This window comes from Malaclemys terrapin, chromosome 2, assembly GCF_027887155.1.
Source record: "Malaclemys terrapin pileata isolate rMalTer1 chromosome 2, rMalTer1.hap1, whole genome shotgun sequence".
Lineage (NCBI taxonomy): Eukaryota > Metazoa > Chordata > Testudines > Emydidae > Malaclemys > Malaclemys terrapin.
In genome coordinates, this window is record NC_071506.1 from 106,992,022 (window position 1) to 107,007,558 (window position 15,537).

The following is a 15,537-nucleotide window of genomic DNA, read 5'->3' on the forward strand; positions in this document are numbered from 1 at the left end:
TTTTTGACATAATTAAAGCAAACTTACTCTTTTTTTATAACTACAAACAACATCCTTCAAAAGTTTAATTATGTTGTGAATGTTGAAAACTAAAACTATTTAAAGGAAAAACAACTCACATTTTAATACAGTGAAACCTCAGTTAACACAATTGCTGATATCTGGATATAAGATTAAATTTACTATACATCTATTTATGAAGATCCCATATTTGTAGTAAGCACTTTGAAATTAATACCCGATTCAAGAATCAACATTTTAAATAACTTAGTCCCCCTCTACCCACAAACACCAAGCAGAAAATACATATTGGTTATCAACAGATATGTTTGAATAAAAACACAAGATCCTAAAGGAATCAATACAGTCTCATCTCCTTTATGCTGATGTTCAATTCTGTGAAATTGAAGCCACTTACAAATAAATTCTGTTTAAAGAGCAAGTCCTGATAACCCTGTATTGACAGATGATCACTGCATAGCAAATACAGTACCAGTATGTCCTCCACAGCACTCATTTTCTGGGTACTGTATTAAAGAAAATGTCTGTATGCTAAGAGTTAAAGGAATGCATTTGAAAGGTATCAAGGTTGTATAAGACAGACATTTTTACAATGCATAAACTAGGAAATATGAGTTCTTTAATCCAGTTTCTCATGTCCATAGTGTTTGTGGTTTCCTTTTATTGCAGACACTGCTGCAAAGCCTCATCCCAGGTTAACAGCAGTATCATTCAGTTGAGTGGTTACAGACAGGATCAGATTTAGACAGATGCACGGGAAGGCCAACTTCTGGAATCATGTGATTGCACCAGAATATCAGCTTTCATTTTTAAAAAGAGTTTCTAGGATGTGAAGAAAATCTCGAAAACAAACTGTGAATAAAAAATAAATGTCTGCCTGAGTCCCCAAAGAGCCTGAAACAGTAGCTCTGAAGGATGTGAACTGCTCCATTCATCTCAATGGAGTTTTAACACCAAAATCCCTGCACTCTGGAGGACTATACCAACACCACCTCAGTAGAGGACTGTAGGTGTGGAAGGAGAAAAGTATTTCTGCACGCACCCAAGCAAATACTCCAACAGTACATGGAGTTACATAAGAACGGCCGTACTGGGTCAGACCAAAGGTCCATCTAGCCCAGTATCCTGTCTGCCGACAGTGGCCAATGTCAGGTGCCCCAGAGGGAGTGAACCTAACAGGTAATGATCAAGTGATCTCTCTCCTGCCGTCCATCTCCACCTTCTGACAAACAGAGGCTAGGGACACCATTCCTTACCCATCCTTGCTAATAGCCATTAGTGAACTTAACCGCCATGAAATTATCCAGTTCTCTTTTAAACGCTGTTATAGTCCTAGCCTTCACAACCTCCTCAGGCAAGGAGTTCCACAAGTTGACTGTGCGCTGTGTGAAGAACAACTTCCTTTTAATTGTTTTAAACCAGCTTCCCATTAATTTCATTTGGTGGCCCCTAGTTCTTGTATTATGGGAATAACTAAATAACTTTTCCTTATCTACTTTCTCCACATCACTCATGATTTTATATACCTCTATCATATCCCCCCTTAGTCTCCTCTTTTCCAAGCTGAAAAGTCCTAGCCTCTTTAATCTCTCCTCATATGGGACCCGTTCCAAACCCCTAATCATTTTAGTTGCCCTTCTCTGAACCTTTTCTAGTGCCAGTACATCTTTTTTGCGATGAGGATACCACATCTGTACGCAGTATTCAAGATGTGGGTGTACCATTGATTTATATAAGGGCAATAAGATATTCTCTGTCTTATTCTCTTTCCCCTTTTTAATGATTCCTAACATCCTGTTTGCTTTTTTGACTGCCTCTGCACACTGCATGGACGTCTTCAGAGAACTATCCACGATGACTCCAAGATCTTTTTCATGATTCGTTGTAGCTAAATTAGCCCCTATCATATTGAATGCACAGTTGGGGTTATTTTTTCCAATGTGCATTACTTTACATTTATCCACATTAAATTTCATTTGTCATTTGGTTGCCCAATCACTTAGTTTTGTGAGATCTTTTTGAAGTTCTTCACAGTCTGTTTTGGTCTTAACTATCTTGAGCAGTTTATCATCTGCAAACTTTGCCACCTCACTTTTTACCCCTTTCTCCAGATCATTTATTAATAAGTTGAATAGGATTGGTCCTAGGACTGACCATTGGGGAACACCACTAGTTACCCCTCTCCATTCTGAGAATTTACCATTTATTCCTACCCTTTGTTCCCTGTCTTTTAACCAGTTCTCAATCCATGAAAGGACCTTCCCTTTTATCCCATGACAACTTAATTTACGTAAGAACCTTTGGAGAGGGACCTTGTCAAAGGCTTTCTGGAAATCTAAGTACACTATGTCCACTGGATCCCCCTTGTCCACATGTTTGTTGACCCCTTCAAAGAACTCTAATAGATTCGTAAGACACGATTTCCCTTTACAGAAACCATGTTGACTTTTGCCGAACAATTTATGTTCTTCTACGTGTCTGACAATTTTATTCTTTACTATTGTTTCAAATAATTTGCCCGCTACTGACGTTAGACTTACCGGTCTGTAATTGCCGGGATCACCTCTAGAGACCTTTTTAAATATTGGCATTACATTAGCTATCTTCCAGTCATTGGGTACAGAAGCCAATTTAAAGGACAGGTTACAAACCATAGTTAATAGTTCCGCAACTTCACATTTGAGTTCTTTCAGAACTCTTGGGTGAATGCCATCTGGTCCCGGTGACTTGTTACTGTTAAGTTTATCAATTAATTTCAAAACCTCCTCTAGTGACACTTCAATCTGTGACAGTTCCTCAGATTTGTCACCTACAAAAGCTGGCTCAGGTTTGGGAATCTCCCTAACATCCTCAGCCGTGAAGACTGAAGCAAAGAATCTATTTAGTTTCTCCGCAATGACTTTATCATCTTTAAGTGCTCCTTTTGTATCTTGAACGTCCAGGGACCCACTGGTTGTTCAGCAGGCTTCCTGCTTCTGATCTACTTAAAAAACATTTTGTTATTACCTTTTGAGTTTTTGGCTAGCTGTTCTTCAAACTCCTTTTTGGAGTTTCTTATTACATTTTTACACTTAATTTGGCAGTGTTTATGCTCCTTTCTATTTACCTCACTAGGATCTGACTTCCACTTTTTATCTCTCACTGCTTCTTTTACATGGTTGTTAAGCCACGGTGGCTCTTTTTTAGTTCTTTTATTTCTTAATTTGGGGTATACATTTATGTTGGGCCTCTATTATGGTGTCTTTAAAAAGTGTCCATGCAGCTTGCAGGGTTTCACTCTAGTCACTGTATCTTTTAATTTCTGTTTAACTAACCCCCTCATTTTTGCATAGTTCCCCTTTTTGAAATTAAATGCCACAGTATTGGGCTGTTGAGATGTTCCTCCCACCATAGGGATGTTAAATGTAAATCGAGAGTTGCCTCTCCCCTTGTGGGTTCCCGTACCACTGCTCCAAGAAGCAGTCATTTAAAGTATCGAGTTTCAGAGTAGCAGCCGTGTTAGTCTGTATCCGCAAAAAGAAGAACAGGAGTACTTGTGGCACCTTAGAGACTAACACATTTATTAGAGCATAAGCTTTCGTGGACTACAGCCCACTTAAAGTATCGAGAAATTTTGTCTCTGCATTTTGTCCTGAGGTGACATATTCCCAGTCAATATGGGGGTAATTGAAATCCCCCACTATTATTGAGTTCTTAATTTTGATAGCCTCTCTAATTTCCCTTAGCATTTCATCATCACTATCACTGTCCTCGTCAGGTGGTCGATAACAGATCCCTAATCTTATATTCTTATTAGAGCATGAAATTACTATCCATAGAGATTCTATGGAACATGTGGATTCACTTAAGATTTTTACTTCATTTGATTCTACATTTTCTTTCACATATAGTGCCCCCTCTCCCCCGCACGATTTGTTCTGTCCTTCTGATATATTTTGTACCCCGAAATGATTGTGTCCCATTGATTGTTCTCAGTCCACCAGGTTTCTGTGATGCCTATTATATCAATATCCTCCTTTATCATGAGGCACTCTAGTTCACCCGTCTTATTATTCTAGCATTTGTATACAATCACTTTAAAAACTTGTCACTGTTTATTTGTCTGCCTTTTTCAGATGTGTCCGATTCTTTATGTGAATGTTTCTCGTCTGATCTGGCCCCTACATTATCCTCTTCCATCCTCTGCTCCTGACTATAACCTAGAGAATTTCTATCAATAGACTATCCTCTAAGAGAAGTCTCTGTCCAATCCACATGCTCCTCTGCAGCAGTCGACTTTCACTCATCTCCTAGTTTAAAAACTGCTCTGCAACCAGGGTCAGCTCTAGGATTTTTGCCGCCCAAAGCAAAAACAATTTTGGCCGCCCCCACCTGTTCTTTAATTACCCCACCCCCGGCCCCGCCTCAACTCCGCCCCTTCCCCAAATCCCTATGGGAAGGTTTCCCTCTGCTCCCATTGACTGCTCTGCTTCCCTGGGTCTTTCAACAGTGCAGGGGCTGTCTGATCGGAGGTGGGACAATTCTACAGTGTCCTGGAAAGACTCATCAACATACCTCTCTGCCTCCCTTAGCTCCTCCAGTTCTGCCACCCTGGCCTCCAAAGCCTGTACGTGGTCTCTGAGGGCCAGGAGCTCCTTGCACCGAATGCACACATACACCATACGCCCACAGGGCAGGTAATCATACATGCTGCACTCAGCACAATAAACTGGATAGCCCCCACTCTGCTGCTGGGCTTCTGCCTGCATTGTCTCCTGCAGCTACCTAGTTAATGAAAGGGTTTTGTTTAAATCAAGAAGTTTTGAGTGTAGTTTAGTTTACAGGTTTTAAAGGACAGCAAGTGAACCTTGCCCCCTTCCTACTCCCCTTCCAAACTCCCTTACGAAACTCTCTGTTAGCAGCCCCCGGGTCGCTTGCACACTGCTTTATAAAGCCCTGGCCTTCTTGATAGCCCCGCCCACTGATTAAGGCTCAGCCAATTAACAGAAGCTTCTAGCAGAGTTCCCCCCGCTGCCACTCCTGCCTCTCAAAGGGAAGAAATGACTCATGGTGCTTCTCTTGGGTTGTGAAGAAGATAGCCCCATGTTTATTTCCCCTGGCTCTCTGAGAATGGAGGGGTTCCTTGGTCATTATGTGACTAGTGCCCCAGCATGAACAGATCAGGCACCTCATGGTTCACTTTCTCTCATTCCACTCCTATCGATTTCAGAATTTCTTTCTTTCTATTTGCCTGGGTTTTTTTCATCAAGGTATCTGAGGGCTTAATGGAATATCTCAAGAGTATCTCCTTCACTGAGATTGGAGTATCTCCTTCACTGAGTCAACCTATGGTGTTATGGGTCCAATGTCATTCTACGAGTAAATGCTTACTTGTCAGATGCCTGATTTTATGGAGTATGTGCCATTCTGAATCTACTGGCTGGGACCTGTGCTAGTGTTTGCAGTAAGTGGGTTCAAACTTTACAGCTGTGGTTGATCTGTTTTGTGACATGGAGAGGGCCATCACTCTTTGTTCTGCTAAAATAGTTCAAACCACACATAGTTAATATCAGCTATTCTAGGTATAGACTCTGGAGAAGTCTGAGGCAATGTTATGTCTCAGCAATTCTTGCTCTAAGAAATCTGTATGGGAATGTCTACATGGCAACGTCATAGCTGGCTGCTACCAGGAGAGGAAAGACTACAAATAAAGACCACATGCTCTTGAACACAAAAGAATAACCAAATGAGTTTAACAGACGTGCACATGTTCAAATATCCAAAATATCTCTGTGTCTTGCATAGCTACCTCACTCTGCTGCCACGTGTTGCAAAGAATTTTCCATATGCTAAATGGAGACTGTTCCCTAATGGGAACCACTTGATAATCTGGTATATTTCTAATAAAATATTATTTTTACTGTTTTTTTTTAAATAAAGACATCAAATCAATTACTTTTTTTTTTTTAACTAAATTTACTACATAAGTAATAACAGTTTGTGGAAAATGACTTATGTCATAGATTATTGTATTCTTAATAAGCAGCTGCTACAAATTTGGATATTAAGTAATTCACACTCTTTTTTTCTGTGCAAGGGCTGCATGATTTAAAAAAATTTCCAGATGCCCCAATATGTGCCAGCGCTACTAGGATATCTGAAATCCAGCTGCTGTTATGATAATAGCTGCCAACTCTCAAACTACTGAAGAGAATAATGAATCAGCTTCAAGTCAGTTCAGATATAAATTGACATAGCTCCTAGTTAAGATGTGTGCCAACATAACCTCTTAATTAAAAAAAAAACAACAACAAAGGCCTCACCATCCATTGTTTGAAAAAAATCCAACTTCTCAGAAAAAGTAATTATAATGATGATAAAAAATAATGGATGCAACCTTTGCTCTTGCAAGTAACCCCATTGCAATCCATTTCCCTACATAAGAATATCCGCTCACCTCAGTAAAGGTTGCAGGAGAGGGTCCTTCCATTTTTTAACAGTTATTCTTTGTTATGCCTCCCACCTGCCATGCAGCTTTTCGCATTTCACGCTTTATGTAGTTAAACTGCTGTACTTTACAGTGATTTGGATAAGAAAAATTGGCACTCTAAATTAAGTGTGTGTAAATGAGTGAAATCCCAAACCCAGGGTGTAAAGTGAAGAACCTTCATTCATTCAAAAAAAAACCCAAAACAAAACAACAAACAATCCACACCCAAGCTAAGTCAAGCATAAACTCACACACAATTACTCATATTAGATAGACAGACAGACAAAAAGCCAAAGAAAGAAAATGAGAAATAATTCTTTCAGATTATTATGAGTTTTCTGTCATTCCACATGGGAATATTAATTCAAAATAGGCTAAGAAGTTACAAAAGTAATTGTAAGTAAGATATTTAGTGCCACATTTTGCACTTCAATCTTAGTACTTGATGTCATAGGTAAAAAAACCCAACAACTAAAAACCCCCAACTTACTTAACAGAATGCTAAATGTACTATTACTAGTTGTTAAAAGTGTTTTCCTGCTTAACGTAACATCATTTGTCTTTTTGTTAGGGAAAATACAACATGTTTAGACACTTTTACTTATGTCAACATATATTTTGTCCTTATAGGAAAAAAGTCTTTCCACAAATCGTTGCAATTCTTTTAAGGCCAACTCAGGGGATTAACATACAAAAGTAAATTTATTCCAGTTAGAGAACACAAAATACTACATAGTAAAAAAAAAAAAAGTCCATTTATGTTATCATGAGTTGGACCATCTCCAGTATGCAGATTATACAATGCCGAAAAGACACATTAAAGTTAAAGACTTCAGCAAAGTGAACTTCAAGCAATCTATATATAGTAGTTCAGGCATAAAAATAATCTAAAATTCTATTATTTGAAAAAGATTAGGAATTTATTGACAAATTAAAAGCATGTCACGCAGAGATGGACAGTATTTATGAAACTCAGGCAAATGAGCAAACCACATCAAGAGGTTTATAGCTTTCAAAGTCTGAGTTTCCTTTCTCGTACCTTAATTATGAGGTTGTAAGTAACTGCATTTTCAGCCACATGTTCTTGACATTGCAAAAAAAGAACACTGGTATTTTCTTGAGTATTAACAGACTTACTTTTCTTTAAGGAAATCCACTACCCGTTTGAAGTCTGCCACACAGTATTCTCTTTTCATGTCCATGAGTATGCTGTCAGAAGCAGATTGGACTGGTATGTGAAGAAAAGCATATACTCTTGGATGATTGAGAATCTTTGCCATTTCCTAAAAATTAGTCAGAAGAAAATATTTGTAGCCAATCATTAAAACAATGTACAGAAATCCCATAAAAATCACACATGCTAATGAGGGTCAGTAATGGGGCTTCTGATGCCCAAACTAAACTCAATTATATTGTCTATCCATGAGTCAGCAAGGACAGGAGGAGAGGTAGCAAGGATTATTCAGCAATAAAATGAAAGATTTAGGATTACACTTCACTTCAAATAGAATGTATCAAGAGAGTGCTGTCCTCTAACTTTGTATTGTTTGGGAGAGACATTAATATAATTTAAGAGCAAACACTGGAAGCAAAGAATTCCAGAACTCTGACTTAGTGTAATTAAAATCTTTAGCAGTGCTCTCAGAGAGCGCTTGTTTTGATTTTCATGAGGGAGCAATGACTCTCTCTTTTTCTGTAGGAGACAAACCAGCCCACATGCATTTGCATCTAAGTGCATCCTCTTTAGTTTCTATTTTGAGCATCTTTAAGATTGGCCATTTACTAATTAAGGAAGAGCCAATGAGTTGCAGACTTGCTCCTCTACTATGTAGCAGTTTTCAGCCTATAATACAAGCGCAAGAAGACCTAGAAATTAAAAGGTGACAGTTGTAAAAGGGATAAAAATAAATACACTTATTGAGTACTTCGAAGCACAAGGGTGGGCTTAAAAGGTGATGGGAGATGTAATGGGATGAACAGAGGACATGGGGCCTTGGGGAAACAGGATGGGGGCTGTGTAGGGTCATGGTTGGAATGTAATGGTCAGTATACGAGAAGATGAATGACGTAACTGCTTATTTCCTTGCTTTTTACAGCATTGGCAGGATATGCAATCTAAGTTAAAGTTTTTAGCTGCCCAAGTTAATGTGCCTTAAAGGGGTCTGATTTTTAGAAAGTGCTAAGCTAATCACCCTCACAATCCTCCAAAAACAGACATCTTTAATGTGTCACAAATTGGGCACTCGAGAACTGAAATAACCTAAAACTCACTAGTCAGTTTTGGAAATCTTGGCCTTAAAAACAGTGTATAAATGAAGAAGAAAAGTAGTTACATTATTTGGTGAAAACATTTTGCCTACCTTAACTAGATAAACCAAATGTAAAATATTAGATTAGTACAAATATTAATAAATACACCAATAAAGCAATACATGCACAACAAGGTATATGCAGCTAAACCAAGCTAACAGATCAACTCAAGGTACATCAAGCGCATTCACAGATAACACAAAAGTGCCACAGTGGACCTGTATTTTTTTGAAACATTTCTGTTAAAAAAAAAAAATAATACAGAACCTTTTATCTAAACTTTAGATATTCAGATAACATAAGACTTGCATCCAACCCTCCCACCCCAACAAAACCCTAACACAAAGTTTTGCCACATAAAATCACTCCCAGTTTTGCCAATCTCTCTTTACCTCTTCCCCGCAAACTTTGGGAATTTGCATAAAAACATTTGCTATGAACCACCCCAGTTTTACAAAAACAAATACCTTATTTTGCCCATCACTAATGAAAATATTATTTTCCTTTATCAAATAAGGGAAACAAGGCAAAAGAGCTCCAGTATGAGTGATTAATTGAATACCGTTCCAGTACAGAATTCCTTTGCACAGCAGACTTTTCCTCTTTAGCCAGTTCTACTCCTAATTCAAAACAGTTTACTCTGAATTATCCTTCAAAACTATACTGCATTTATGATACAAGTAAGTAATGGATAAGGAGTAAGGCAAAAATCACTAATTTGCCTCAGCATTTTTTGAAATTTTCTTAAAATGTGTCTCTGTCCAGCTTTTAAATAAACCAATCAATCCCCTCACTACGCAGCTAGTGACATTTGTTAGCTTTGTTTTGTTATCTTCTTATTCAGCTTCCCTTGTACAATACGTGCATCTTTTTGTGCTGACCACTGAATAGAAAAAAAAAAAAAAAAAGGATTTAAGCTCCCACTCATATTCTCTAGCTTGCACATATAAAAGAAACATTTTTTCATCTAGTTGTTCTAAGGCTCGGTGTAAGGCTCTTATATTTGAATCGATTCTTCTTTGTCAATTATTTAATTGTTATTTTATATTTACAGTATGATACCACCCAGAGACCCCTATCAAAATTCGGCCCTTATTGTGTTAAGCAATATATAGTGGTAGACTTGGTCCTTTGTGTTCCCTCTTTAACGCATCCATTTCTGAAGTTATCTTTTCTTTGCTCCCTCCCCCCCTTTTTTTGGCATAATGTCTGCTTCTCTTTGAGTCACAGAGCCCAGCTTTATAACAAATGTTGCTTTTAACTTTTGAATAGCTTGAGAGGTTATATAAAAATAAATAAATAAATGAATAAATATTAAAAGAATAGGAGGTAACTGCATGTGGTAAGGTTATATTGAATACTGGACAGTCAAGAGGCTACACTGCAGTATGATTTTATCATAAGTTGCTCAATATTTATTGTGTTTCTTAAAGCTCCTGCTCCCGGAATCCTGTGATTATGTGAGAAACTCAACTTGCTTGCTTGCTTTTTTAAAGAAAGATTCCAGCTGTCATGATTGCAGAGAAAAGTGTGAAAATGTGAACTTCAAAGGCTCCAAAACCAGAAGACATTTTTTCTGCAATGACCACTCCAAACAAGAATAACCTAATAACTATTAACTCACAGTAACTTGAAGCAAATCAATGCAATTTGCATTTGACCTACTGCAGCACAGTGTACTAACAGGAAACTTAACTCTGTTCATTATAAGAGAGGAAGAGTTAACATGAAATACATTCAGCAGCTATATTAAAAAAGTCCCTGGCCAAAACTGCTTGTTCTAATTAGCTTTCCTGGAAACCACACAGGGGCTTCTATGATCCTTGCAATCAGAGTTGCAGATTTGTATCAGGAACAAGAACATGACTATGTTCAGTTAATAAACTCATTTTGCTCAATTCTGTGCTAATATGTCAGAGGATTCCCAGCTTTAATTAACTGAACTGCTCCTCAACTGTCATTATGGGCCCCTGACTTTTCACAGAAAGAACCACAAGTGTAAGATCAGGAAGCTAAAAAATCCTGAGGGAATGCATGAGATGGTCACCTATGTGCTGATAAATGTCACTGACATTTTCACAGTACTGGTTTATATTTGGTTAAGACACAGGGGTCTCAATATCAAACCAAATGTATCTTTCAAAAAGCTAATTTTGTGTGTGTGTGTGTGTGTGTGTGTGTGTGTGTGCACGCGCGCATGAGAGAGAGAAATGTGTGTGAGAGACAGATGGACACATTATATACACAAAGAAGGCCAGGTTCAGAACAGGCATAGAAATTGCATCTCACATGGATTTGCTATGAGGAGAGCAGACAGTGGTACTACTGTGTCAGATACTGCGATCCCATGAAGTATCTTTAGGGTCCATAGTTTTAAATGAATGGTTTATGTGTGATTGTGTTCTACTCCATGAGAGAGGGCTACCACAGCTCCTCCAGGAACTAAAAACAGTGGACGGTGATTAAGACAAACCAGCCAGGCTGTAACCCTCCTCCTCCTCTCCCTGCACCCACTCTCCCGAGGGAGGGAGTTTGGGGGGGAGGGATAGCTCAGTGGTTTGAGCATTGGTCTGCTAAACCCAGGGTTGTGAGTTCAATCCTTGAGGGGGCCACTTAGGGTCTGGGGCAAAATCAGTACTTGCTCCTAATAGTGAAGGCAGGGGCTGGACTCAATGACCTTTCAAGGTCCCTTCCAGTTCTAGGAGATAGGATATCTCCATTAATTGATTTATTTATTTTAGGTACCAGTGGATTCTCTGTTCAAACTGGATTCTCCAAAGACCAACAGACAAAGAATGGACTTTTGAATAAACAGCACAAGCTTACACTGATTCGGGGTTTTCATTTTGCATCTAAGACAGATAAATTACAACCGGTGAAAAACCCAGCTGTGGGTTCTGAAAGACTAAAACCTACCAGAGCCATTGGTGGAAGCTGGGAGTGATCTCTGGTAACCTTTTAAGTGTGCATTCAATTTCTTTGATTGCTTTAACATATTCTCTGTAATGCTTTTACCTTAATAATAATTAATTATAATAATAATAAATGTGCTGGTTTAGAAAGAGCTGTGTAGTAACTGATAACTGCATCAATACACTGGTCATAGTCCTCAGAGAGAAAGCAAAGCACAGGTGCTGGCCTTTAGACTGACTGGCTTACTGAGGATATCACAGTGTAAGGCAGGGAGCTGTGCAGCCTTAAAAATCCCCGTCAGGAGTGAGTGAGATGCAGAGCCTAAACTGGGTGCTCTTGGTGGACCATGGAGGGGGAAAACAGGAGCAGTTGCTGTGAAATTTGACCTCTCAAGATTTTCATCAGGGGAGAGCAGCATTAATATGTAAAGGGGGCTGCATAAGAGCCCGTTCCAGTGAAGCATGCTGAATTGACATGCCTAACCAGTGCATCCTGCTTGCCTCAATCACAGCTTCTTCACAGACAAAATCGCCCCATTTTTGGTTTATGCTGGCCCCTTTTAGCCTCCCCCAGTGAAGAGTAGGTTGTACAGCACCTTTCTGCAACTGGAACCTCCCTTCTCTGTACCCTTTCCACCTCTGGGGCCATCCACCACAGTTTACTTTCAGGGTTAACTTTCAATGTTGAACTGTTTTAAGGAGTCCTGTGCAAATTGCTTGAAATATGTTTCTTGAAAGGGTTTATTAATTCTCATAAAAATCAAAGACTTCCAGCTTTATTATCCAAAGCTCCATGGTATCTAACTAGTAAAGACAGACATGATTTCCTCAAGGTTTTGACTCCAGGTATGGAAAGTAATCTGATTTAAAAGTATTATTCCCCATGCTATTCTATTTCACCAGCTATCAAGAAAAATGAGCTATCAGAAATAGTGATAAAAGGCTTTGACTTAGATTTTGGAGTGAGTGTTGTCCCATCAAACAGCATATGAGTAAAATATTATTCATGTCTTGCAATTAAGATAAACTAATGATGTGTTTTAGGTAGTGGTACCAATATACATATGTGATTATCTTTCTAAAAGCTGTGCAAGTATATGTCCACTTTAAAGTATGTATCCACTTTAAACGGAATAAGGATTGCAGCCTGCAATATTAAATCACCAAATAGCCTATAGCTGAGCCAGCAAAGTCAAAACGCTAAATTCCAATTTAGGCTTTCAAACTGCTCATTAACCACTGTATAGATAAGGTGAATGTCTGATTTCCTGGGTCTGTCTGTCTTCTTACTACACTACTAAATGTTTACACACTCTCCAGAAACAACGCCCTCCCTGTTTTTCAGTGATCTGCACAAAACTCAGTGAGACAAAAAAGAAAGCAAGAGAAGAAAAGAGATCGTGTCCAAAGAAAATACCAACACCACTGTTGGGCTTACTTATACATCAGTTTCAGTTGTCCAACCTTCCCTGATATTGTGATTTGCCATAACAAGCACTACAGAAATTGTAACTCTTAACTTCAGTGCATTTAAAAAACAACTGTGAACCTAACAGGTAAAAGAGAAATACTGGCCAGTCAGGCATTTCTCTGGGAATGCCTACACAGCACCGGAACCGTGCTTCTCAGAGCGGGTAGGAAGATATGCGCTAGCTCTGCTTATGCAGGGGTGCTAAAAATAGCAGTGTGGCTATGGTTGGAGAGACTGACTATCTGAGTACCTGCCCAACCCCCTGAGTATGTACTCAGGTGTCTAGTCTGAACCACTGCCCATGCTGGCATGGACATACTGCTATTTTTAGAGCACTAGCCCAAACAGAGCAAGTGCATGCCTATCTGCACTGGGATGCATATTCTCAGCTGCTGTATAGACATATCCTCTATGTCAGGAGTCTCAAACTCAAATGACCAAGAGGGCCACATGAGGACTAGTACATTGGCCCGAGAGCCGCATTACTGACACCTCCCTGCACCGCCGCCCTCGCCCCCGCCCCCACTCCACACTTCCATGAGGCCCTGCCCCTGCCCCGCCTCTTCCCACCCCTTCCCTGCCCCCATTCCAACCCTTCCCCGAAATCCCCACCCCAACTCTGCCCCCTCCCTGCCCCCAGGGGGTGCAGGAGGGGTGTGGTGAGGGCTCAGGGCAGGGAGTTGGGGTGTGGGGTGCAGGAGGGGTGAGGGGTACAGCAAGGGGTCAGGGTGCAGTGTGCTGCAGGGGGCTCAGGGCAGGGGGTTGGGGTGCAGCAGGGGGCTCAGGGCAGTGGGTTGGGATGCAGGTGGGGTGAGGCAGGGGGTCAGGGTGCCGGGTATGGCAGGGGGTTGGGGTGTAGGGTGTGGCAGGGGGCTCAGGGCAGGGGGTCGGGGCGCAGGGTGTGGCAGGGGACTCGACAGGGGTCAGGGTGCAGGAGGGGTGCAGGGTGCGGCAGGGGGCTCAGGGCAGGGGGTTTGGCTGCAGGAGAGGTTCGGGGGGCAGGATCTAGCCCGGCGTGTACCGGGAGCAGGGCAGGCTCCCTGCCTGCCTGTCTGCCCTGCCCCCGCAAGAGGCTGGAACATGGGGAAGGGGGGGGCGGAGGGGCTGTGCGTTTCTGTTGCTTGAGGCACCGCCTCCAACAGCTCCCATTGGCCGCGGTTCCCCGTTCCCGGCCAATCGGAGCTGCTAGGGGCGCTGCCTAAAGCAACAGCCACACGCAGCCCCTCCGCCCCCCCTTCCCCACGTTCCAGCCTCTTCCCGGAGCTGCGCTGGGCAGGGCAGGCAGGGAGCCTGCCCTGCTCCCGGTGCTTGTCCGGCCGCTCTGGTAAACGCTGGGGGAGGGCAGGGGGCTCACGGGCCGCAGAAAAATACCCCGCGGGCCGCATGCTGCCTGCAGACCGCGTGTTTGAGACCCCTGCTCTATGTCACTTGTCTTACTAGTGCTACTTCCTTAACTTGCCCATTAAGATAGGAAACCGGGGGTCTGCAGTTGTCCATAAGGAGCTGGAACAGATGTACAAAAAGAATGTTTTGTTTGATTACTTAAAAAACCTGGATGTCAGGTTTCAAAGCCTATATGAGTTCAGCTGTTACTTGAAATTACTGCCTCAAAACTTCAAGATAAACAAGATTTCCCAGTCTTAACAAGTCTCACCTTTCATGTACTTAAAACTCAACCAGGTACTTTACAATACAGGCTTTATTCAAATACAGCTTTGCATTGAACAGTCATACTTAGCTAATCCTTACAGCTATTCCCACAGCACAAATGGAATACAAAATATTAGATTTCATCACTTATTAAAAACTATTAGTTAGTAGCCCAGAGAGGATGTAAAAGGACACCATGGACTAACAGAGTCTACTTCACCGCATCTCTCATCTGTTTCCCGTTTATATTTTCACACAGCATTTTGCATTACTAGATTTCGTTGTCTATTTCCACCAGTAGAAAAAAAAAGTAATATACAACTTATTTGATTCCTATCTGGATGTAGTAAAGGAACCACATTTGGAAACTTCTGTCTTTAATCATAATGGAACAGCTGACTGCCAATTTTCCCTCTGTTGTGGCATCTTCTAATAACTACATAAAAGTATTAGCTATATGTGAAGGAGAGAGTCAATGTAGGATCTAAAGGCCCACAGAACAGATGAATTTGTTTTAATCTAACTTTTCAGAACAATTGTTCTGAAGTTGGGACCTTGCAACGTTGTACGTGGGATGTCCTTCCATTTTTTATTCAGTTCTTAACACATGCAGCACATTAGACAGACACTGACAAAGATTTTTTTCAAGCCAGTATATTTTGTCATAACAATTACAACACACACATTTCACTAAACTAATACCT

At 40.6% G+C, this 15,537-nt stretch overlaps 1 protein-coding gene across 3 annotated transcripts in view; it reads right to left on the reverse strand.

Moving 5' to 3' along the window:
- CDKAL1 (CDK5 regulatory subunit associated protein 1 like 1) overlaps positions 1 to 15,537 on the reverse strand; it is a 774,423-nt gene that overhangs the window by 370,673 nt on the left and 388,213 nt on the right. For all 3 annotated transcript variants that reach the window (XM_054018031.1, XM_054018029.1, XM_054018030.1), the window contains exon 11: positions 7,628 to 7,773. In XM_054018031.1, the coding sequence (XP_053874006.1) occupies positions 7,628 to 7,773 (146 nt within the window). The remainder of the gene's footprint in view (positions 1 to 7,627; positions 7,774 to 15,537) is intronic.